General features: G+C 36.0%; 2 protein-coding genes across 4 annotated transcripts in view; both read left to right on the plus strand.

Moving 5' to 3' along the window:
- LOC150018849 (caspase-1-like) overlaps window positions 1–25639 on the plus strand; it is a 49572-nt gene extending 23933 nt beyond the window's left edge. For 2 of the 3 annotated variants that reach the window (XM_090267868.1, XM_090267869.1), the window contains one exon: window positions 25467–25639. In XM_090267868.1, coding sequence (XP_090123994.1) covers window positions 25467–25592 — 126 coding nt within the window. In that variant the 3' untranslated portion in view covers window positions 25593–25639. Of the gene's footprint in view, window positions 1–411; window positions 516–25466 lie in introns of all 3 variants that reach the window. The other variant, XM_090267870.1, reaches the window with a different exon arrangement.
- On the plus strand, window positions 461–25525 carry CARD18 (caspase recruitment domain family member 18). Its single transcript, XM_090267871.1, is given in 3 exon segments — window positions 461–515; window positions 23822–24088; window positions 25467–25525. Coding segments are annotated over 2 exon segments (270 nt in total). The 5' UTR covers window positions 461–511; the 3' UTR covers window position 24088; window positions 25467–25525.

The following is a 25639-nucleotide window of genomic DNA, read 5'->3' on the forward strand; positions in this document are numbered from 1 at the left end:
GTTAACACTAATCAACAGTAAACTGGAATAGATTATTAGATTCAGATATAAAGTAAATTTAATATCAGAGAATATTCACAAAATAAAACTATATATGAAGATAATGAGATCAAAACATGGAATAGATATAAAAATTCTAACTAGGTCTTGGGTCTTGGGTTTTGGGTCTTGGATTTAGTGGAAGTTTATTAGAAGGTAAATTTTCAGCTCTGACTTAGGGTATCAAGTTATGTGTGTGAATGAGGAGTTGACAGCATAATCAAGGGTTTGACTCCTTTTTAGGATTGTTATAGATCTTTGACATGTCTACAGATACCCTCAATTACATCCATCCTCATATTGGTGAATGGTGTAATGGGTTCTGTTCTTCTGCCCAAGGGGTAGGACACAAAACTTTCATTTTATTTTCAGGTTCAACGATCGTTTGAAGAACCAGGTATTAAAGCCCAGATGCCTACACTTGAAAGACAAACTATGACCAGATACTTTTACCTCTTTCCAGGCAATTAAAATGAGTAAGTACGCACAGTTAATCTTAGCAAATCAGAAAATGGACTAAAGCAGGGAACAGAGTGATGATAGGTTATACACAAATAAAGTTCACAATATATAGTTTTTGCTGTTTTAATCTTGCATTCTAATATATATCAAAAATATTTTGACAAAGGGGAAAGGAACATAAAATGGAGTGAAATAGCCTCTTCAACAAATGGCACTGGGAGAACTGGGCAGGGACATGCAAAAAAAAAAAAAAAAAAAGAAACTAGAACACCAATTTATACCACACACTAGAATAAGCTCAAGATGCATACAAGACTTAAATGTAAGCTGTGACACCATAAAAGTCCTAGAGGAAAACACAGGAAAATTTCATGGATATATCTTCTAAGGGCAAGGGAAATAAATAAAAGAATAAACAAATGGGACTACATCAAACTAAAGCATTTCTGCTGAGCAAAAGAAAACATCATAATATGAAAAGGGAACCAATCACATGGTAAAGCATATTTGCCATATGGAAAAATATATTTACCTCAGACAAGGGATTCATCTCCAAAATATATAAAGAACTTATATGACTCAACACCAAGAAGACAGACAACTTAATTTAAAAGTGAGCAAAGGACCTTAACAAACACTTCCCCAAAGAGGACATATAGAGGGTCCATAGGCATATGAAGGAATGCTCAACATCACTAGCCATTAGAGAGATACAAATAAAAACCACAATGAGATACCACTTTGCACCAGTCAAAATGGCCATTATCAACAAATCAACAAACAACAAATGCTGGCGAGGATGTGGAGAAATGGGAACCCTACTGCACTGTTGGTGGGAATGCAGACTGGTGCAGCCACTATGGAAAACAGTATGGAATTACCTCAAAAAACTAAAAATGCAACTGCCTTTTGAACCAGTGATTCCACTGCTAGGATTATACCCGAAGAATCCTGAAACACCAATTCAAAGAGCCTATGCACCCTCATGTTCATAGCAGCACTATTTACAGTAGCCAAGTGCTGGAAACAACCTAAGTGCCCATCTGTAGATTAGTGGATCAAAAACCTGTGGTACATTTACACAATGGAATACTATGGAGCAGAAAGGAAGAAGGAACTCCTACCATTTGCAATGAATGCATGGAACTAGAGAGAACTATGCTAGTGAAATAAGCCTGGCAATGAAAGACAAATACCATATGGTATCACCTAATGTAGGAAACTAATGGGCAGCACAAGCAAATGAGCAATATTGAACCAGAGGCATGTAAACAAGGAGCAGACTAACAGTTACCAGGGGGAGGGGGTAAAGGGGAGGGGAAGAATGGGGGTAAGAAGGGGAAGGGTGAACTGGTATAAATGACCCATGGACATGAACAAAGGGGTGGGGATTGACTGTGGGAGAAGGGGTGGGCAGGGTGGTGGGGAGCAGTGGGGGAAAAATAGGACAACTGTAATATAAAGCAATAAATAGATCAAAATTAATACAAAAGAATATTAAAAGTGAGTTTAATGATATTAAGAAAGTCATAACCATAAAGAGAGAAAATGAAATATCTTGAAAAAATCCAAACTGAATCTGAAGTGCTTAAAAAAGGTAATAAATGAAGTGAAAATTTATTGGTTGTAGTTAACTGCATATTAAAATGTAGGAAAATAAACATAACTTGAAGTCTTAGCAATATAAACAAGTCAAACTATAGCATAGAGAGAAAAAAAATCAGACATAGAGCCTCAATATATGGGATAATAAAAATTATCTAACAAATATCCATGTAATTGGATCCCTAGAAGGAGAGGCAAGAAATATTCAAAGAAATAATGCCTAACATTTTTTCAAAATTATCAAAAATTATGAACTCACAGAACCTAAAAAATTAAATGAATCAAATTCCAAAATCCATTGAAAAATTTTAAGCTCGAAGAAAAAGACAACTTAAATATAGGTGAACAAAAATAAAAATAATGACTGTAAACTTATTGTCAGAAAAATTACAACACAAAATATAATGAAACATCGATTTTTTAAATGCTAAAAGGAAAATAAAATGATAGCTTAGACTACTATTTCCAGAAAATATCATTAAAAAATAAAGGGGAAATAAATGTACAAATCCAATCAAACTAAAAGAATTATTATAATAAACCACAGCTCCAGTGAATAAGTAAATGAAATGAAAATGCAGACAAAGGAAATTCTTCAGGTGCAAGAAAAATGGCACCAGGAGGAGATGTACATCTGCAGAATGAGAAGCCCTGTATTTTTAAAAAAGCTTTTTGTTCTTTAAAAAAAATTTTTTAAAGATAATTGTTTAAAGTAAAAATGTAATGTATTGCAAGATTTATAAAACTAAGAATTTAAATACATAATAGCGATAACACATGGGTTGGGGAAATTGGAAGTATATTATCAAAAGCTACTTATATGTAAGTAAGAATAGCACTTGAAGGTAACATATAATAAATTAAAGGTATATATTGTAAAATCTATAACAATCTCTAAGAAACCGTTGTATAACTAATAGCAAATCAAATAAATACTAAAGAGGAATACTAAGCTAAGCCAAAGAAAGCAGAGAAAGAAACAGATGATATATAGAAAACAACCAGCAAGGTGTGAGGCTCAAACTGATCTATACTGAGTATAATGTAAGTCTGTACAATAGTTTAAATGTAATTAGTTATAATTTACCTACGTACTCTAAATAAAAGACACAGACTATTAGACCAAATAAAAAAATAATAATTCTATGCTGTCTAAAATAAACATACTTTAGATGTAGGAGTGATAAAGTCAAAGACAGAAAAAGAAACACGATTCAAACCTATCTCACAGAACCCCAAAGTCACAGAGAACATAAGAAGAAAGGATAAATTTAGCTTTGTAATAATAAAAACTTTTGTTTCCAAGCTATCATTTAGAAAATTTCAAAATAAGCATTAGCTAGAAGAAAATACATATATCCAACAAAGTTCTTATATCAAGAATGTTTAAAGAATACTTATAACTCAGTAAGAAAACAAACTACTCAGTAAAAAAGAAGGGGAAATAATTTGGACACTATAAGGAGGTACATAAAATGATGTTCAACAACTTTGATTAGAAGAAAAATGTAAGTTGAAGTCATACTAAGATAGTATTGTAGCAAAAACCCACAAGTTACCCAAATATCCACCACATAAATGGATAAACAGATTGTTATATATTCATTTAACATAATGTTCCTCAGAAATAAAAATATATAAAATAGTTTTACATATATCAAAATAGAACTCTTTAAGACATTTAATTGATCAAAGGGATACTTGTGTAAACAGTGCATACCATATGATTCTATTCGTATGGAAAAAAGAACAGAAAAACGGATCCTTGGTGACAGAATCAGATCACTGGTTTTCTTGAGCTAGAGGTTATTGTAACTGACTCCAGTTTGACTTGTTAAAATAATGCAAATACTCTGTAAGTAGACTTTGGTAGTACATACATTTAGCAAAGCATACTGAGCTTACATCTAAAATGGGCACATTTTTTTGTGTGTGCAAATATACCACAATAAAATTAATTAAAAATTAACAAAGGTAAATAAGTCAAAGGTATTTTTTATAATGCTAGGAAAAAGGGTTTAACTATGATAATATACCAACTTTAAATAAGTATTAATTTCTACATACTAACCCAAGAAAACACATACATAGGGTATCCATCACTAGGGATGACTCTAATTACAAGAAAGAATTAACTATAGTGAAACCACTTGTTCAGTTGACTAAGTGTGGAAATATCTGTGACTAGGATTGATCCGCTCGCAGCATGAAGCACATTAGCAAAAAGCCTTTATTTATGTTGACAGTGCTTTCATTGTATCACGGTCAGACAAATGCAGCTCACAGGCTATTAAATTTCATGCATAGAATTTTGGAAGAGTCATTCTTTCAAGTATTTTAGCTAACACACTGACTTTTCTATGGTCAAACACTTCCAAATACTTGACATAAATATACACTAAGAAATTCACATTTTCATATGAATAAACAAGTTTATTATATTGAGCAACAGATATTTTGTTTGTTTAACTGTAACAACACACTTCAAATTTTTATTATAAAATAAGTTTCACAACAAACAAGCAAGTGTTGGCCAGATTGTGGAGAAAAGGGAATCCTTGCGCATTGTTGGTGGAAATGCAGATTGCTGAAGCCACTATGGAAAGCAGTATGGAGTTCCCTCAAAAATTAAAAATTAAACTGCCTTATGACCCAGTGATTCCACTTTTGAGACTATATCCAAAGAAACCCAAAACACTAATTCAAAAGAATATATGCACCCTTATATTTTTAATGCAGAGTTATTCACAATAGCCAAGATTTGGAAGCAGCCAAAGTGTCCATCAGTCGATGAGTAGATAAAAAAGCTATGGTGCATTTACACAATAGAATTCTTTGCAGCTGTTAAAAAAAAAAAAAAAAAAAAAAAAAGCAATCTTACCCTTGCAACATCATGGAGGGACCTGGAGAGCATTACGCGGCTTGTGGAGCTGGGGGAAAAAGGTGAAGGGATTGAGCAAAAAGGAAAAAGAGTCATAGACACAGACAACATTATGGTAATTGCCAGAGGTTAAGGGAGTTTGGGATGTAGAAGAGGTTTTGGGGAGATAAATGGTGATGGAAGGAGACTTGAATACACAATACAATATATAGATGATTAATCATAGAATTGTCCACCTGAAACCTATATAATTTAAGAGCCAATATCACTCCAATAAATTCAATAAAAAAATAAAAAGAATTGGCAATTAAAAATAATAAAATAATAAAATGTAATTCTTCTTATAAAAATTAAGTCAAATTAGTTGAGAGAGTTCTTCAAGTCTTCTACATACTTACTGATTTTCCAAATTCGTGTTCTATCAATTATTGAAAGAAGACTGTTGAAATCTTCAACTATGTCTTGGGATTTGTTTGTTCCTCTTTTTTGTTCTAGTGAGTTTTGCCCTGTATTTTGAAGCTCTTATTAGATGTGCACTCATTTAAGAGTGTTTGGTCCTCTTGATGATTTGAATCCTTTGTCGTTAGTAAAAGTTCCTCTTCATTCCTAGTAACATTCCTTGTTCTAAAATATACTTGACCTCACATGTAGCCTCTCCATCTTTCTCTTGATTAGTTTTTGCATAATATCTTTTTTTATTCTTTTACTATTAGTGTATTTGTGTGTCTGTACTTATAGTGGGTTTCTTTTAGACAACATAAACTTGTTATTTTCTTTTTTTAAGTCTAATATAACAACCTGTATTTTGGTTGTGGTATTTAGATTATTTTAAATTAAATATGGATATAATTTAGTTTAAATCTATATTCTACTTTTTTCTCTTTGTCCTTTGTCCCCTTTGCTCTCTTTTTCTGTCTTCTTCTAAATTTGTTGACATTTTCTATGATTCCATTTTAGTTCCACTATTAGATTATTTTCTTCATTTGCTTATTATTAGTAGCTGCTGCAGAGATTATATTATGCATCTTAACCCCATTACTCTCTGCCTTCAAATATTTGTTTCCTCTTATAATTTGTGCTATTGTTATGTTTTACTTCTGTGTATACTATAAACATCACAATACATCACTAATTCACTTCATGTAACAATTCTCTTTTAAAGTGATTAAAATGTGGGGAAAGTTTGTTTATATTTCCCATATATTTATCATTTTGATTCTCTTTATTCTAAGGTGTAGATCCAAAGTTTTATCTCATATAATGTTCTTCAGTCTGAAATATTTCTTTTCATATTTCTTGTAGTAGGAGTCTGCTGACAACAAATTCTGAGTTTTTTAAAAAATATGTCTTCATTTCTAAAGGAAAAATTTTCTTAGTTGAGAAACCTAGATAAACAGGTTTTGTTTTGCTTTGTTTTGTTTTCAGTACATCAAAGACATCCTCCATAATTTTCTGGCTTGCATAGTTTCTGCTGAGTAGTATGTTGCCATTCTGGTAGCTCTGTGTATGCTATACCTATTTTTTCTGTCTCAAGATTTTTTTCTTTAGCAACGGCTTTTATCAAATGTTTTTATAAAGTGTCTTGATTTTTTTAAATATTTATTTTATTTGGAATGTTTTTTTCTCATTATTGTTTTGCCCACTGTGTCCTCTTTTACTAGGGCTTCAATTACACATATCAGGCTCTTTGATATTGTATTTATGCTCTGATAATCTTTCCAGTCTTTTTTTCTCTGTGCTTTATTTTGGATAGTTCTAGAAGTATATTTTTATATTTTTTTCATGATAGTATTTGCCTCAACCTATCTGAACACATGGACATAGTTATAATACTCTCTAATTATCTTTCCTGTTATTTTTATCATCTGTGCTCTTTCTGGTTCTGTTTTTATTGATTGGTTTTTCTCCTAATTGTGAATCAAAATTTTCTGCTTCTTTGCATTATTGGTGCGACTGTTGAATATCAGATTTTATGGTACTCCTTTAAGTAAAGTTGAACGTTATTTCAGAATGCAGCAAATTTTTTTGGCATTAGTGAATATAGTCAAAGGCTGTTTTGACGATATTTTTGAGTGGGTCCAGAGGAGTTTTACTCTAACCTTAACTTGATCACTTTCTTAAGGCAATACCTTTCTGGCACTTTATACATTGCTGCATATATTTTATCACCTTTTCATTCTGGCTTTTGGAACATGAGCTATTTCCAGCCCGTATGAATTCCAGTAAATTCTCCCACGTAGTGCCATTCAGTGGCTATTAAGTGGCTTGGGTAATTTCTTCTCTCACAGGTTCAAATCAGTAGTCAGCCAAAGACTTGAGGCAACATTTCTACAGATCTTCAGAGCTCTTTCTATCTATGTGTGCAAATTCCTCTTCTCAAGTATTCTGAAAACCAAAGCTCCCTGACCTTCCAGACCTTTAATTTAGTCCTGCTTGATTGACCATCCTCTGCTTGGATACTCCTTTTCTGCACTGCAGCCTGGAAACTGTCTTCAGGAAACAAGCTGGCACAATCAAAGTACCTACCTTGTTTGTGTCCTTCTTTTAGGGTCCTTTTCTCAGAGATCACAGTTTTGTGTGGTCTTTCCCAAAATGTCTAAAAGTCATTGTTTTAAAAATAAAAAATTTTGGTGAAGGTGCGGAGGAAAGGAAAACCTGTACACTGTTGATTGGAATGTAAATTAGTATACACATTCTATAAAATAGTATGAAGATTTCTCAAAAAAACTAAAAATAGAACTACCATATGATCCAGCAATCTCATTTCTGGGTATATATCCAAAATGAAATCACTATCTCAAACAGGTATCTGCCTTCCCATGTTTATTGTGGCATAATTCAAAATAGCCAAGATACAGAAACTACCTACGTGTTTGTTAATGGTAGAAATGAATAAGGAAATTATGGTACACGTATACAATGGAATATTATTCTGCCTTAATGAAAGAAAAATTTACCATTTGCAAAAGCTTTGGTGAAACTAGAGGACTTGTGCTAAGTGAAATAAGGCAGGCACATAAAGACAAGTACTGCATGATCTCACTTTTATGAGAATCTAAAAGAGAGTAGAAAAGTAGTTCCAGTTATAAGATGAAAAAGTTCTGGAGAGTTAATGTACAGCATGGTGACCACAGTCAATAATAGTGTATTGCATATTTGAAATGTACTAAGAGACTAGATGTTCTCAGCACAAACAAAATAAATGCAACTATGTGAGGTGATAAATATGTTAATTAGCTTGATTTTGGTAATAATGTATACATATGTCAAATAATCACATAGTACACCTAAAATAGTATATAAAATAATAAATAAATCAAATCAGTTTCAATTATTACAGCAATTAGTATCCCATCCAAATTATTTTCCCTCATATCTATTCCATTAGTTATTTTAACATAGATTTGATCGATGCAGCAAAATAGATTTCACTGTTTTTTTCAAGATATATAGGTCTTTCAAGTTCAGATTTTATAAGTGCAAGCTTGTGTTTGGAAACCACCACAAACATCTCCTTACATTATTTTTGGGACTAATAGAGACATATAATATTGGGACAATAAAGACATATTTGAGACATGACAATATTCAAACTACTCATTACAGAATATTATCTTTGAGCAATTTCTGCCACAGCTATTGACTCTCATTTCTCTCTCTTCTACAGGAAATCTCAGCAATCTAGTCCTTGTCTATATACTTCCTGAAGGAAATTTTCTCATCCAATATGATTTCTAAAATCACTTTGTATTTCAATACAAGAGAGAAAAATAAGTGATTCCCTATTTTGTAGTCTGGAGAATAAAGGAGGGGAGAAATTGCTGAATAAATTTAATTGAATAACTCGTCGTCGTCGTCGTCGTCGTCGTCGGCAGCCGTCCGTCTCGAGAGACGATGGTGTAGCTTCTTAAGAGTCTATCTGGATGATCTGACGCCACCAGAGGCAGATCCAGGAAGTGCAGATCATTCCAAGAAGCACCAACAAACAATAGGAGTCAAAAAAATGGGGAGACAGAGAAACAACCTCCCATCAAAAGGAAAGGTAGAATCCCCAGAAAGAGTGCTAAATGAAATAGAGGGGAGCGAACTATCAGATATGGAATTCAAAACATGGATTATGGAGAAGCTGAATGAGCTCAGCGGAAACGTCAAAGAACTCCAGAAAAACTACAAGGAACTCACAGAAAATTACGTGAGCATGAAAAAGGACATAGAAGCTATCAATAAGAGCCAGGAGGAAATGAAAAATACGATCTCTGAATTGAAGAACACAGTAGAAGGAATTAAAAGCAGGCTAGAGGAAGCAGAAGATCGGATCAGCGAGCTGGAGGACAACCTACACAAAAACTCCCAGACAATGCAACAAAATGAAAAAAGACTGAACAAGACTGAAGAGGTTCTAAGACAGCTGCAGGACAACATGAAACGTAATAATATCCGTATCATAGGAATTCCAGAAGGAGAAGAAGAAGAGCAAGGGATAGAAAACCTCTTTGAAAAACTAATGACAGAAAACTTTCCTAACATGACGAGAGAAAGAGTCACGCAAGTCCAGGAAGCACAGAGGGTCCCAATGAAGATGAACCCCAACAGGCCCACCTCAAGACACATCATAATTAAAATGGCAACATTCAAAGACAAAGAGAGGATCCTAAAAGCAGCAAGAGAAAAACAACTAATAACATACAAGGGTACTCCAATAAGGCTATCATCAGATTTCTCAGCAGAAACACTACAAGCCAGAAGGGAATGGCAAAAAGTATTCCAAGCAATGAAAAACAAAGGCCTACAACCTAGAATACTATACCCAGCAAAGCTCTCATTCAAAATGGAGGGTGAAATAAGGAGCTTCCAAGACAAAAGAAGGCTAAAAGAATACATCTCCACCAAACCAGCAATGCAAGAGATGCTAAAAGGTCTGCTCTAAGAAGATAAAGAAACAGAGAGAGACAGAGAAGAACACGAGTACAAAGGGGGAAAATGACAATGAATAAGTACTTATCGGTAATAACCTTAAATGTAAATGGATTAAATGCTCCAATTAAAAGACATAGGGTAGCTGAATGGATTAGAAAGAATGACCCACATATATGCTGTCTACAAGAGACCCACCTTAGAACAAAAGATCTACACAGACTGAAAGTAAAGGGATGGAAAAATGTATTCCAAGCAAATGGACATGAAAAAAAAAGCCGGGGTAGCAATACTTATATCAGACAAAACAGATTTCACAGCAAAGTCCATAAAAAGAGACAAAGAAGGGCATTTCATAATACTTAAGGGAAAAATCCATCAAGAAGATATAACCCTTATAAATATATATGCACCAAACTTAGGAGCACCCAAATATGTAAGGAAACTTTTGAAAGACTCCAAGAAAGATATAGACAACAACACACTCATAGTAGGGGACTTTAACACCCCATTGTCAACAATGGACAGATCTTCGAAGCAAAGAAACACCAAAGATATGGAGGCACTGAACAACACTCTAGATCAAATGGACTTAGTCGATATATATAGAAGTTTTCACCCCAAAGAAGCAAAATATACATACTTCTCAAGTGCACATGGAACATTTTCAAAGATAGACCACATGGTAGGACACAAAACAAGCCTTAACAAATTCAAGAAAATTGAAATTATATCAAGCATCTTCTCAGATCGCAATGGCTTAAAATTGGAAATCAACCTCAAGGAAAAAACTCAAAAACATTCAAACTCATGGAGAATGAATAACATGCTATTAAATAATGAATGGGTTAACAATGACATCAAGGAAGAAATCAAAAAGTTTCTGGAAACTAATGATAATGAACACACAACAACCCAAAACCTATGGGATACAGCGAAAGCAGTCCTAAGAGGAAAGTTCATAGCAATACAGGCCTACCTAAAAAAGCTAGAGGAATATCTAATAAAAAATTTAACCCTACAGCTACAAGATCTAGAGGAAGAACAACAAGCAAAGCCCAGATCAAGTAGAAGGAAGGAAATCATCAAGATCAGAGCAGAATTAAATGACATAGAGTCTAAACTAACAATTCAAAAGATCAACAAAAGTAGGAGCTGGTTCTTTGAAAAAATAAACAAAATTGACAAGCCTTTAAGCAGGCTCATCAAGAAAAAAGGAGAGAGAACCCAAATAAATAAAATCAGAAATGAAAGAGGAGAAATCACAACTGATACCACAGAAATACAAAGGATTATAAGAAATTATTATGAACAACTGTATGGCAAGAAATTTGACAACCTAGAGGAAATGGACAGATTCCTGGAAACCTATAGTCTTCCCAAACTGAATCAAGAAGAAGCAGAAAGTCTGAATAGACCAATAACAGCTAGTGAAATTGAAGCAGTAATCAAAAAACTCCCAGCACACAAAAGCCCTGGACCGGATGGCTTCACAAGTGAATTCTACAAAACATTTAGGAAAGAACTAACTCCTATCCTTCTCAGACTATTCCAAAAGATACAAGAAGAGGGAAGACTGCCAAACTCATTCTATGAAGCCAGTATAACCCTAATTCCAAAACCAGGTCAAGACACAACAAAGAAAGAAAACTACAGGCCAATATCGCTGATGAACATAGATGCTAAAATCCTCAACAAAATATTGGCAAACCGGATCCAGCAACACATTAGAAAGATCATACACCACGATCAAGTAGGATTCATCCCAGGGATGCAAGGATGGTTTAACATTCGTAAATCAATAAACGTAATACACCACATAAACAAAATGAAAGACAAAAACCACATGATCATATCAATAGATGCAGAAAAAGCATTTGATAAAGTACAACACCCATTTATGATAAAAACTCTCAGCAAAATGGGAATAGAGGGAGCATACCTCAACATAATAAAGGCCATATATGAGAAACCTGAAGCCAACATCATACTCAATGGGCAAAAACTGAGAGCATTCCCCCTGAGATCAGGAACAAGACAAGGATGTCCGCTCTCCCCACTCCTATTCAACATAGTCTTGGAAGTTCTAGCCACCGCAATCAGACAAGAAAGAGAAATAAAAGGCATCCAAATTGGAAAAGAGGAAGTAAAACTGTCATTATTTGCAGATGACATGATAGTGTACATAGAAAACCCTATAGACTCCACAAAAAAACTACTCGACCTAATAAGTGAATTCGGCAAAATAGCAGGATACAAAGTCAATATTAAGAAATCAAAGGCATTTTTATACACCAACAATAAAAACTCAGAGATAGAAACTGAAAGAAAAATTCAATTTACCATAGCAACAAGAAAAATAAAATACCTAGGAATAAACTTAACCAAGGAGGTAAAAGACCTGTACTCAGAAAACTACATAACATTGAAGAAAGAAATTAAAGAAGATACAAATAAATGGAAGCATATACCATGCTCATGGATGGGAAGAATCAACATCATTAAAATGTCCATACTACCCAAAGCAATTTATAGATTCAATGCAATCCCTATTAAAATACCAGCAACATATTTCACAGACCTAGAACAAATACTTCAAAAATTTATATGGAACCAAAAAAGAGCCCAAATAGCCACAGCAATTTTGAGGAAGAAGAACACAGTAGGAGGAATCACAATACCTGATATCAAACTATACTACAAGGCCACGGTAATCAAAACAGTCTGGTACTGGCATAAAAACAGACATATAGATCAATGGAACAGAATAGAGAGCCCAGAAATAAACCCAGGTTCATATGGTCAACTAATATTTGACAAAGGGGGAAAGAACATCAAATGGAGTGAAAAGAGCCTCTTCAACAAATGGTGTTGGGAGAACTGGACAGGGACATGCAAAAAAAATGAAACTAGACCACCAACTTACACCATACACCAGAATAAACTCAAAATGGATCAAAGACTTAAATGTAAGCCGTGATACCATAAAAGTCCTAGAGGAAAAAATAGGCAGGAAAATTTCAGATATCCCACGTAGCAACATTTTCACTGATATATCTCCTAAGGCAAGGGAAATAAAGGAAAGAATAAACAAATGGGACTACATCAAACTAAAAAGTTTCTGCTCAGCTAAAGAAAACATCAGCAAGTTGAAAAGGAAACCAACCATATGGGAAAATATATTCGCCAATGACATCTCAGACAAGGGATTGATCTCCAAAATATATAAAGAACTCATACGACTCAACACCAAGAAGACAGACAACCCAATTAAAAAATGGGCAAAGGACCTGAACAAACACTTCTCCAAAGAAGACATACAGAGGGCCCATAGACATATGAAAATATGCTCAACATCACTAGCCATCAGAGAGATGCAAATAAAAACCACAATGAGATACCACCTCACACCAGTCAGAATGGCCATAATCAACAAATCAACAAACAACTTGTGCTGGAGAGGATGCGGAGAAACGGGAACCCTGGTGCATTGCTGGTGGGAATGCAGACTGGTGCAGCCACTATGGAAAACAGTTTGGAATTTCCTCAAAAAACTAAAAATGGAACTGCCTTTTGAACCAGCAATTCCATTACTGGGATTATATCCAAAAAATCCTGAAACACCAATTCAAAAGAACCTATGCACTCCAATGTTCATAGCAGCACTATTTAAAAAAAAAAAAAAAGAGTCTATCTGCACCGCCGAGAATGGCTGTGCAGTCCGACTCGGGAGTGACACGGTATCTGTCTCCTCCCGTGTTGAATCGACATCTTACGATGACACTGAAGTGTCCTCTCCAGTGAAGCTGAAGCTACAGAGCCTGGGCAGGGTGATATGGAGGGTCTGCTGTTGCCCATGCAGCAGACCCCCCCTCTCTTCGCAGCTGAAGGGTCCAAGGGAAAGACGGAGTCAATACAGCTTGGCTTCAGGTGCGCCGCAGGAGTTGCCGGTGTTGACTACAACGTCAAACCGCCTTAGGGACTCCGGCTCCGGATTTTCTGTCGGGGTTTACTCCCTTAGCCTTTCCCCTGAAGAGGTATGCCGCAAGGCAGCGGAGGTTTTTTGGAGTCAGAGTTTTCCTTCTCTGATGTTTTCCTCAGAGAAGGAATTGAATAACTACTTTTCTGCTAATCCCATTATAGTTTTCATATGGCCCAAAATCGGTGACTCTGGAGTTCTTTTAATACATGTAAGCATAGAATTCATTTATTTCCTCCTCCAAATTTTAAACTTCTGTTAGTTGTGTTCTTATTGTTTTAATCTCGTGGTATTTCAGAGAGTAGACATGGCATGAAACATTTACTGGGCATTCCCAATCTAACAACCACACCACATTCCCAGCACTGACTACCTAAAATAGCTCCAGTTTTTAAGGATAACCTGAAAGTTATCTTTATGCAGGCCAGATTATGGAAAAATGTTGTGTGTTTTCTTAGTGTAGGGAGTATAAAATAACTTGCAAGTTTATCTTTAGATAGTGTTTTGTAATGACCTGGTCCCTGGGTCTTGAGGGAGATAGCCCTTGAGACCATCCCTTTGTGCTGTACTCTCTTTTGTTCTTGTGAGTATATTCAATTTGGAGAATTTGTTTCTATATTTTACTGCTATATATGACTTTAAGTCAGCATTCTGTTTGGAATTAAAAAAAGTATCTTTAGACGCTAATAGAATAAAATTAAAGGTGATTGTGGATGTTTGTGTGTATGCATTTTTAAGACAGATAGTCATAAGAGATAGAAAAACAGACAATAAGCCCTGGCTGCTGTGGCTCAGTGGATTGAGCGTCGGCCTGCGAGCCAAGTGCCGCTGGTTCGATTCCCAGTCAGGGCACATGACTTGGTTGCACGTCAGGTCCCCAGTTGGGGGCGCGAGTGAGAGGCAACCACACAGTGATGTTTCTCTCCCTCTTTCTTCCTCCCTTCCCCTCTCTTTAAAAATAAACAAATTATTTTAAAAAAAAGAAAGAAAGAAAAACAGACAATATAAGGGTATATGGGTGGTGAAAAAAGAGGAAATGACACAATCATTAAGAAAGGATACGTGAATGATTTTATTCACCATTGATTATTTCCTGTGAGTTGTATGCAGAAAATAGACATGAAAGAATATCTATGGGTGAAAAGCTAACCTCCTGACTCAGAATTTTTTGGCAGTAGCTTTCCTAATTATTTCAGAGGCCATGTGATTCTGAGAGTAGCAACTGTCCCTACAAGCTCCACCTAAGCTTGCTCTTAAGCTTCTAAAAGTGAATTTTTGTCTGCATTCCGCTACACCATGTATTAGTATCGATTGCTATGTAACAAGTTTCCCTAAAATTCAGTGGTTTTAAACAACAAGTGATAATCTCACCATTTATGTGTGACAGAAATCCAAGAAATATGTGACAATCAAGATGTTACCCAGGGCTGTGGTCTCATCTGAAGTTTCAATAGAGGGTCAGATCTGCTGCTATACTCACAGTGACCTGAATTCTACTTGTGGGAAGGACTCAGTTCATCACTGGTGTTTGGTCAGAAGCTTTGCTCTCTTTCTTAATATGTGAGCTTATTCACAGGACTACCTATAATATAACTTACATAATAGTGAGCAAATGAGGAAAAAATGTGAGCAAGATGGAAAGCAGTCTTTTTGTTACTTAATTTTGAAAAAAAAATTGCGTCGTATTGCTCAATCCTATTTATTAGAATTGAAATACTAGGTTCAGCCTGCACTCAAGTAAAAGGTATTAAACAAGGGCACACAAACCAAGAGGTGGGCCCTGTTAGTAACTGCCTAGTATGTGATTTATTTAGTAATAAATCATTTTCTAATTAACCAAGCTAAAGGGGTTTCTGTTGCTTATAAATGAACCATAACCAAAGAACTCACTACGCATTATGGAGCTACATTCTGCATGCTCTGTGAAACCATATGAACCAAGCTGGAATCTTATAATTTTCTTTATTTACAATTAATTTATGAGAAGAGAGTCACAAAGAAATCTTTCTCTTAACACTTGATGCATGACCTGAATTAGACCGGCATGGGTGATTTTTGACAAAAAGCTCCCTGCACTCTTTTTTTCTCATCTTCAAAATAGGAACAACGATGTATATATATTTTTAGCATAATCAATAAAATATACTTTATATTTTTGCCTTTTTTAACGTTGGTCTTTTACAGTTCTCCCAATTTCTCCCCCATTGCTCTCCCTTGCCCACCCCCTGCTCCCACAGTCAATCCCTACCGTGTTGTCCATTATCATGGGTTATTTATAGATGTTCCTTGACTAAACCATTTCCCTTCTTTCCATCATTATCTCCTCCCCCCTCCCCTCTGGTCACTGTCAGTCTGTTCCTGTTTCCATACCTCTGGTTCTATTTTGTTCATTTGTTTGCTTTGTTCATTAGGTTCCTGTTACAGGTGATATCATATGGTATTTGTCTTTCGCCAACTGGCTTATTTCACTCTACATAGTGTTCTTCAGTTCCAGCCATGCTGTTATGAAAGGTAGGAGTTCTTTCTTTCTGCTGTACAGTATTCTCTTGTGTAAATCTACCACAGTTTTTTTGATCCACTCTTTTACTAATGAGGACTTTGGCTGTTTCCAGCACTTGGCTATTGTAAATAACACTGCTATGAACATAGGGGTGCATAGGTTCTTTTGAATTGGTATTTGGGGATTCTTTGGATATAATCCCAACAGTGAAATCACTGGATAAAAAGGCAGTCCCATTTTTAGTGTTTTGAGGAAATTTCATACTGTTTTCCACAGTGGTTGCACCAGTTTGGATTCCCACCAACAGTATGCTTATGTTCCCTTTGCTCCACAACCTCTCAAGCACTTGCTGTTTGTTCATTTATTCACAATAGCCATTCTGACAGGTGTGAGGTGATATCTCATTGTGGTTTTAATTTGCATCTCTCTGATGGCTAGTGATGATGAACATTTTTTCATATGTCTATGGGCCATCTGTATGTTCCCCTTGATGACTTCATAATAATTATGCATCTTTTTTTCACAGGTTTATTTAAGTATTTCTTACATAAATCATGTGTATTTTTAAATTTTGATTAGCCCCAAATCTGTGAATCCTTATACCTCTAAATTTTTTGTTTCTTGTTTCTTCTGACATCTACTCATAAGGGTTGCTTTCTGGTATATTTTTAGCATCCATTCATATATTTAGTGCTTACTTAATGTGATTATTTTCTTGATATTTCAATAGGCCTAAGGAAACTTTCTTCCAAAGTGTGTTTGTTTAAGTTTCTGTCAATAGCCAAGTAACACATCAGATTCATGATAATTCAGATTTACTGTCTCTTGAGGGTTTTGGCTTAGAGCAAGTCAATTGCTAAATTTTCACCTTTGGCATACCCCAGCAATTCCACTCTAGGAATTGTCCTCTGAAAGTCTCCACCCCTCCTGGCTGTCTGCCAGTTTAGGCAAACTCTCTGCTTCCTATTCTGCACCCTTCCTTCAACCCCAAATCCCAGGTGTTCCTTCCCTATTTTCTGACTTCAATGCCACAACCATTCAGACCCAGCTCCTGAATATACTTCCTCATAGATAGTGAAGTATTAACATCTGGATTATGTGGTGCATGAAAAGTCCTAGAGAATCCTTTCGATCCCAATTACAGAAGGTGCCCAAACAGTGCCTTTCAACAGAGTTATATATCAGATCTGCCTAAAGTCATATTCACTGGCTCTATGATCTTGGGAAAGAGGTTTATTTTCTAAAAGACTCAATTTCCTCATTGGCAAAGGTACAAATGTCATTTGCTCACTGATGTTGGGCAGGTTAAACAACCTGTTGCAGTACTCAGGAAAAAATTAAGCTATAAGTAAATTATCAACCTGCTCTCTCCTCCCAGTTCTGACATAAAAATTTTCACCCTACAGGTTTCAGGAGCATTTCCTACTACTTGTGTGAAATATTCCTATCTGCTCCAGGACATTTAATTCCCCCTTTTTGGATATAACACTTCTACTTTATCTTCTTCTGTATAGTCACAATCTTTTCCTATGCTTATGCCTTATCACCCTCAAATATTTTTAACTCCTTAATCCTAGGGTCTGAGTCCTACCTTACCTGATTATGTTCTGCATTTTTATACCACAGTGCTAGATGAAGAGCAAGCAGCACTTCACACAGATCCTAGTGTTCAGTGAGGGGGCCTTTTGCTTGGCAAGCGTCTAAACCTCTAATACTTGGAATTCTTCTTCATAAAACAGACATATGTTTTGTTTTAAAATAGAGAGACATTTTTTAAAACCCTCACCTGAGGATATATTTGATTTTAGAGAGAGAATATGGGAGGGGGAGAAAGATGTGAGAGAGAAACAATTAAAGCATTGTTTATCATTTAGTCCATCATTTATGTATTTTATGATCATTATATCTGAATTCAAATTATATTCTGAATCTCTATCCAACAGAGTGGTGAATAATTCCATTTTTAGCTATTGTAGAAGCCTCATCTTCTTCTTGGAGTCTTCTCAGATTTTTATATGCATGAGTGGTCTCCAGAAAGATGAGAAATAAAAAATCCTATCTTTTCATTTAAACATTGTAATCATTGACATTTTCATTTCTAAAGCCAGCGATGGACTTTTATATCTAGTTACTCTCTACTGCACTTTCAGAAAACTGAGAATCAGGGATCCTGGTGTCTACAGTATGGCTTCCTAGGATGATTTGGCCATTGATTGTGGTCAGGATACCACATTGGGATCATGGCTGGCTGGCAAACTCAAACATCTCTGTTCACCCAGTCCACGATAGGAAATATTTATTATTTGGAGGACAATGTCCTATGCATTTTCCACAGTAATATTTCAGTTTTTGTTTGTGTGTCTTGTCCTCTTTCTTCAGATTCCAGTGACTTTTGGGCTGTTTCTAATTTCTGCCATGCTATGATTATTCCTTATGGCAACAAGACACAGAGCTTGTTACAAGATTGGTTTGGGAGAAAAAAAAGGGAAAGTAAAAAAAAAAAGAAAATTAAGAAAACCATAGATTAAAATGTACAAAATTTTATATTACAGATTGCCAAGTCAGAGGGTCCTATTCCCAAGACTATAAATGCAATAATTTTCCAAGAGCATGGAAGAAAAACATGTGACCTGTAGTTCAAGTGTGATTCAAAGGCAGGTTTTGTTTAATCTGCACAGTGTTTTAAAACAATAATAACACAATTGAAAATATTTTTTTAAATGAGAGATATAGTACAGACACATATAAGATAAACCAGATCTTCATTCTCTTGGACAAAATCAGTTGGTCTGAGCACCCTTGCCTTTCAGAGAAGACTAATCTCACCAGCTGGGCACACCCCTCTCCACTTCAACTCACCTCGGTCAGTTGGAACATTCCTTGGCTCATAATCAGTTACACTGTGGCAACTGGCCCAGAACCTAAGTACATACCCAATTAGTTTAAACATGTAAGCTATTAGTGAAAAAATGTGATTCTTTAAATCTGAGAATTTTTTCTTTTAATTCTAAAACATGTACTAAGTATAAAAGATTAATATCTGTATTTTGTGACTAGATTTTCACTCCAGTTTTCAACAAATATGTTGGCCATATGGAGTTTACTTCTGGGATACTTAATTAAACCTGTGTTGTAAATTAACAGTGAATGTCTTGTTGCAGCCTTGACTGGACCTTCAATCTATGATTCAATGCCCCCACCCAATATTACCCCATCTTTATTTTCTTCTTATTCTATGTATTACTTATAACAGAAGGTATTTTGAATGAATTTAATATGTATTTGTATCTTTTTCATTATAATATAAATTCTGTTAGGAGAGAATTTCTTGTCTGTTTTTGCCATCACTATATTCCCAACATCTATAATAGTGTTTGGCACATAGAATTGGTCCTCAGTAAATATTTATGTTGAATATTTATGTGGAATTAACTGATGTGATAAATGAGGGTTATTGCATGGACATACACAATAATATTAATTGTGTCTTCTCTATGCTAGGTACTATTTTAATGACTTGTTAAATATTCATTTAGTATAATAACAATACAATGTAGGAATAATCCTTAAACCCATTTGACCATGGAGAAACCAAAGCATAGTTAAGTTCCTTGCCTAATATTACTAATTGAAATACTGATTTAACTCTTCTGACTCCAGAATCTGCATCCTCAGTCTTTGCCACATATCATACCTTAAAACTGGGCCATCTAAAGAGAAAGAGTCTTATATTAAAAGAAAATCCACTTTTATTTCTAAAAATAAAACTGCTTCACAGGGATACAAACCATTCCTGTGGCTGGAGGTGGCCCAGAGCTTGAGTGAAGTACAATGAAAAGGAATCAAGAAGTTTCAGTTCACCTAACACACACTAGGATGTGTACTATCAAAACAAGCAAACTAACAAAAACCCATACTGTGGAAAAATTGGAATCATTGTGCACTGTTGGTGGGAATGTTAAATGATGTAACAGCTATTAAAAACAGTGTAATTTCTGGTCAAGATGGAGGCTTAGACGGACATGCTCGGTCTTCCTCTACAACTAGAAAGGAATACAACTACCCCAAAACAAAAGATAACCAGAAATTCCATAAAATAAAACTACATGGAAGCCCAACGTATGAAGTTATAAACTAGCAGTGCTCGCCTGGATGGGTAGGAGTGGCGAAATTGGAACCAGAATAGAAAGGTCAGGTGGTGCTGTTTGCTGTAGCAGCGGGGAGAGCGGTAGGGAGAGCAATCTCAGCTGCAGTTGAGCCCTGGCAGCTCGTGAACCAAACGTCGGGAAAGGCAGCTCCCCCCCCCCCAATTGCATCGGACGGTGAGGCCCAGAGGGTGGGAGGATGGACCCCAGTCTCCCAGTGGAGAATAATAGCAGGAATCTATCTTGGACCTCCGCCCTCACACAAAGTGCCGCAGCGCGATGAAAAAGGTGGGGTTCGCTGCTGATCCCAGGTAGTGACGAATACACGGGGCTCCACCCCCCACAGCCTGCCCAGGAAGCAAAGCAAAACACAAATCTGTCAAAATGAAGCAGACAATGATTGAAATCCCAGTGACGCAGCTCACCAGGCAGCAGATGAGGAACTTGACAGATGAACAAATAAGAAACCTTTCAGAGGCTCAGTTCAGAGCTATAAGGTGGCTTACAGAATTAACAAAAGATTTGGAACAGGACAGGGAAGGAAAGAAAGTCACTCATACTGAAAATAACAAAAACACATACAAGTGGTGAGGAAATAAATCCAGAGATAAAATCAACAAACTGGAACTTAGAGAAGGAACAAACAGTCAACCAGTGCAGAAAGAGTAAACAAAAAGAAAAGAAAGTGAGAAGAGGATCAGAAACCTCTGGAACAGCTATAAGAGATCGAACATTTGGAATATAGCTTTGCCAGAGAGTGAAGAAGAAGAACAAGAAATTGAAAAATTATGTGAAAAAATAATGAAGCACAACTTCCCAAACTTAGGGAAGGAAATAGATTTACAGGTCCAGGAAGCACAGAGAGTTCCAGAAAAACTGTACCCAGGGAGAACCACTCCAAGACACATTATAATCAAATTGTCAAAAATTAAAGATAAACAGAGAATCTTAAAAGCAGCAAGAGAAAATAAAAAAATCATGTACAAAGGGGTCCCAATTAGACTATCAGCTGACTTCTCAAGGGAGACCCTGCAGGCAAGAAGGGACTGGCAAGAAATATTCAAAGTAATGACAATCCAAAACCTACAACCACGAATACTTTATCCAGCGAAGCTGTCGTTCAGAATAGAAGGGCAGAGAAAGTACTTCCAGGACAAAATAAAACTGAAGGAGTTCATTAGATCCAAACCACTATTATATGAGATGTTAAAGGGACTTGTTTAGAAGAAGGAGGATCAAAACTATGAACATTAAAATGAAAACTGCATCACAAGAACCAACAACAGAAGCTAGGGAATTGAAACAAAGGCAAACTAAATAGGCAATGAGAGTGGAAAAAGAACTGTAGGTATGGGAAACATGCTGAGGGGAGGTCAGCAGGGAGGGGGAAAGGGGAGAGGGAGGGAGATGGTACAGGAATTAAGAAGCATAGTAGGAGGGAATGGAATAGAAAGGAAAAGGTTGAGAAGAACTATATGCACAACCAATGGACATGGACTAAAAGAGGGGGACAGCTAGAGGGAGGGGGGCCACTGGGTGGAGGGGAGCAGAAGGAAGGAAAATTGGGACAACTGTAACAGCATAATCAATAAAACATATTTAAAAAACAGAGTAATTAATCTCAAAAATTAATAAAAGTAGAATTACTGTGTGATCTGGCAATACCACTTCTGGGTATATGCATGCACAAAATTAAAGCAGTCTTAGGTAGATGTTTGTTCACTCATGTTTGCAGCAACATTATTCATAATAGCCAAAAGATAACAATATAATTGCCCATTAATAAATGAATGGATAAGCAAAATGTATGTAAATGTGTCTGTGTGTGTGTGTGTGTGTGTGTGTATAATGATATTATTCAGCCTTAAAAAGAAAAGGAATTTTGAAACATGCTACAATGTGGATGAAACTTTAGGGCACCATTTTGAGTGAAATAAGCCAGTAACAAAAAGAAAAATACTATATGATTCCACTTATATGAGCTAGCTAAATTAGTCAAATTCCTAAAGACAGAAAATAAAATGAAGGTTGCCAAAGGTTGTAGAAGGGTAAAATGGAGCGTTACAGTTAATGGATATAGTTTCAGTTGAAGATGGAGTATGGAGATGTATGGTGGTGATGGTTGCACAACAATGTATATGTATTTAATGCCACTGAAATAAACACTTAAAATGGTTAAGATGGTAAGTTTTATGTTATGTGTACTTTAACACAATTAAAAAATTCTTAGTACTTGATTTATGTGGCAAAACATTCCATATTCTGGTTTGACTTGCTATTTAAATCTCAGTGATCTGATGATTCTTTATTGCATATGTTTAACTCTATATGCTTTTTCATTTGTTTTATATTCTTCTCAGTCCCAAAGAATGGTGAAATAAATGTCTTATTAGCACAAGTTTGTGGTAAGCTAAGGTGCAGTGACCTAAAAGCATTTCAGAAAATGACAATAATTATTGTCATTTATTATTTGTTCTAAGTAATTATTTACTAACAATAAAACACTTATTATGAAATAATAATATTATCATCATAGGTAAGTGTAATCATTATTTCCGAATCTCTGCACATACCTACATGTCCTACAAAAAAACGATAGGGCCAACCTGTTTGTCATTTCAACTGCACACCCAAGGCAAGTGTGAGGAGCCATGGTTGGTGAATCTTTCTAGTATGAGGGCCCATGCAGAAGAAATAGTTTGGGAAACTGTTGCCTTCCACATTAGACATGGTGAAGGCTTATATGAGCAACCTAAACCTAAAAGGTTTATGTGGAGATGGAATAGGAGGAGGAAGGGAAGGAGCTCAGCCAGGCTTTCACTATACTTTTGAAATAAAAGGTAAAAGCCAGGAGAATCTAGGATTCTATTGGTGTCCTGTTATTTTGCTAATCTTATATGATTTTGAAACTGTGAATCACCTGAGGATGATAATCGGCACAAGATGGGTATCAGCAGCTGTTGTTTCCAAAGGAAACAGCCTGCCATCGTCTTCCGAATTTAAGAAGTTGGACTGTGTCAGAGCACAATGACCTCTGATTTTCAGGAAGCTACATAAAAATCAAGAAATCAACTCTCTTAGGTTACTTATGACCATATATGTAGGTAATGATAGAATGAGAAAGAATTATATATAATAAATGCCTCAAGATTCAAAGGCATTAGATCATTTCTTAAGACTACTTAACCCCATGGAGAGAAAAGTTTGGTTGAAAAAGACTAAAATTATTGCTTCCTTGTTGGTGAATTGAAATAGAAATAGGGTTATTTTCCTTATTCTTTATGTTTCCAACAAAGTCTTGATTCAGAAGAGAAGGCCGGTTATATACTCAGTGGGCCAGGATACAGTAAATGCCTTGCTGGATGACCTATTAGAAGATGAAGTGATTGGCCTGGAGGATATGTTTAAAGTAACAGATGAAAGTGACACTGTCATAATTAAAGTTTGAGTCTTGATTGACCTTATTATTGGGAAAGGATGCTAGGCCTGCTAGAAATTTATTAAGCATCTCTGTGAAGAAGACCCTGAATTTCCATTAAAGATAGGGCTGCCTCTTTACTAAGGTAAGGTCCAATGATTCAACCTAAAGTCCTAGTAGTCCCTGTATCTTGAGCCCAGTACCTGTTATTTTTATTTGTCTTGTCAGTTTAGAATAAGTTTCCTATCTCAACCTCAGACCTTACTCCTATGTGGCCCTAGTGCATGTTCTCTTTTCTCTAGAGAAGACATAAACTACTTATCAGCCTGCTATTACTTCATCTTTCTACTAATGTACTTTTCAAAATGTGGTAAGCAATTAAGTAGACATAAGCAGAGCAGGGACAACAGACCAGGTGAAGAAGGTCACCAGGGCAGAAAGCCTCAGGTGCCTAGCAATGAGCAAAACTGGGAAAACAAAGACTTCAGTGTAACTATTCCTCCCCTAGTATATCACTGGTCATGCACTTTAGACCTCCTGGCCTTTCAAATTACTAGTTATGTGGTTTGTGCCTTCCCCTTACCTTTCCTCCCTTGACATGTTGCTAATCACATAGGTTAGATCCCCTTAGAGGAGAAATGAACAAGGGGGTCAGTCAGAGAATAACTCTTAGGCATTAACCCCCAGAACAGTGAGGTTCTGACCTGCATCAAATACATCTAGGCTTCAGTTGTGTTTCAGCTCCAGGCTCAGAAAAGCAGCAAAACTAGATAAGTGATGCCTTAGCTGATGTTAGGATCAGCTGCATGGGCTAATGACCTCCTGCTATGGCACCAACCAATCAGTGGAGATCACAACCCTTCAAAACCCTGAAAGGACAAACCTGGAAAGCTGATAAATATTCTATTGGGATTCTCCCCTAAGACCACCAGATAAATACCTTCAAGATTTAGATCCTAACCTTCTCTCCCCACCCAGCACAATGATACCTTTCCACTCCCCCTCCCCATTTTCTTTCCCCCAGGTGCACAACCTTTATCCCCCTCTCTCCTAAGTTCCAAGGTCCTTTTTGCCTCTGTAACGTGTTTCCTGAGCCCATTTTTTTCCCACAGCTCACTTCTTCTACCTCTGTGACTTTCTACATAAACTTTCTCTTATAGTTTGAGCCTTGGCTCTGAGTTATTTCCGAGCCAGAACTCAAATACCGAGGTTGCTGAACCAGGTTGGGGCTGACTGCACCATGGTGCCATTCTCGCTGCTACCAATAAATTGTAATGTGATGGTGGAATTGTCAGGGACCAAATTGAGTATAAAGTTAAGTGTGCATTAAATAATTACATTTGCATTAAATTACACGTAGATTCTGCTTTTTAGTCAACTCCTTTGCTTATTTTGTGCAGTATTGTCCTCTTGCACATGCCAATCTATGGGTGGTTCCATGAGGGCTACACTCTCTACCACCAGCCCTCCTAAGAGCCCCATTCCAGGTACTTATATCTTACAATGTTTTGCTCTCTCCACAGAGTGAAGATGGGATCTCTGTTGGGCTATCTGAACTAGAATACCAGCACTTTCCAAAGCCATTTCACAGGGAGAAGCTGTTAGTTATTAAAAGAGGAAAAGAGTTTTCTTCTATAATAAATGATTAATGTCTCCAGTAATCATCTAATTTTAATAAATATCTCACTATGTTACA

This window comes from Furipterus horrens, unplaced genomic scaffold (assembly GCF_987537825.1).
Source record: "Furipterus horrens unplaced genomic scaffold, mFurHor1.1.pri manual_scaffold_2, whole genome shotgun sequence".
Classification (NCBI taxonomy): Eukaryota; Metazoa; Chordata; class Mammalia; order Chiroptera; family Furipteridae; genus Furipterus; species Furipterus horrens.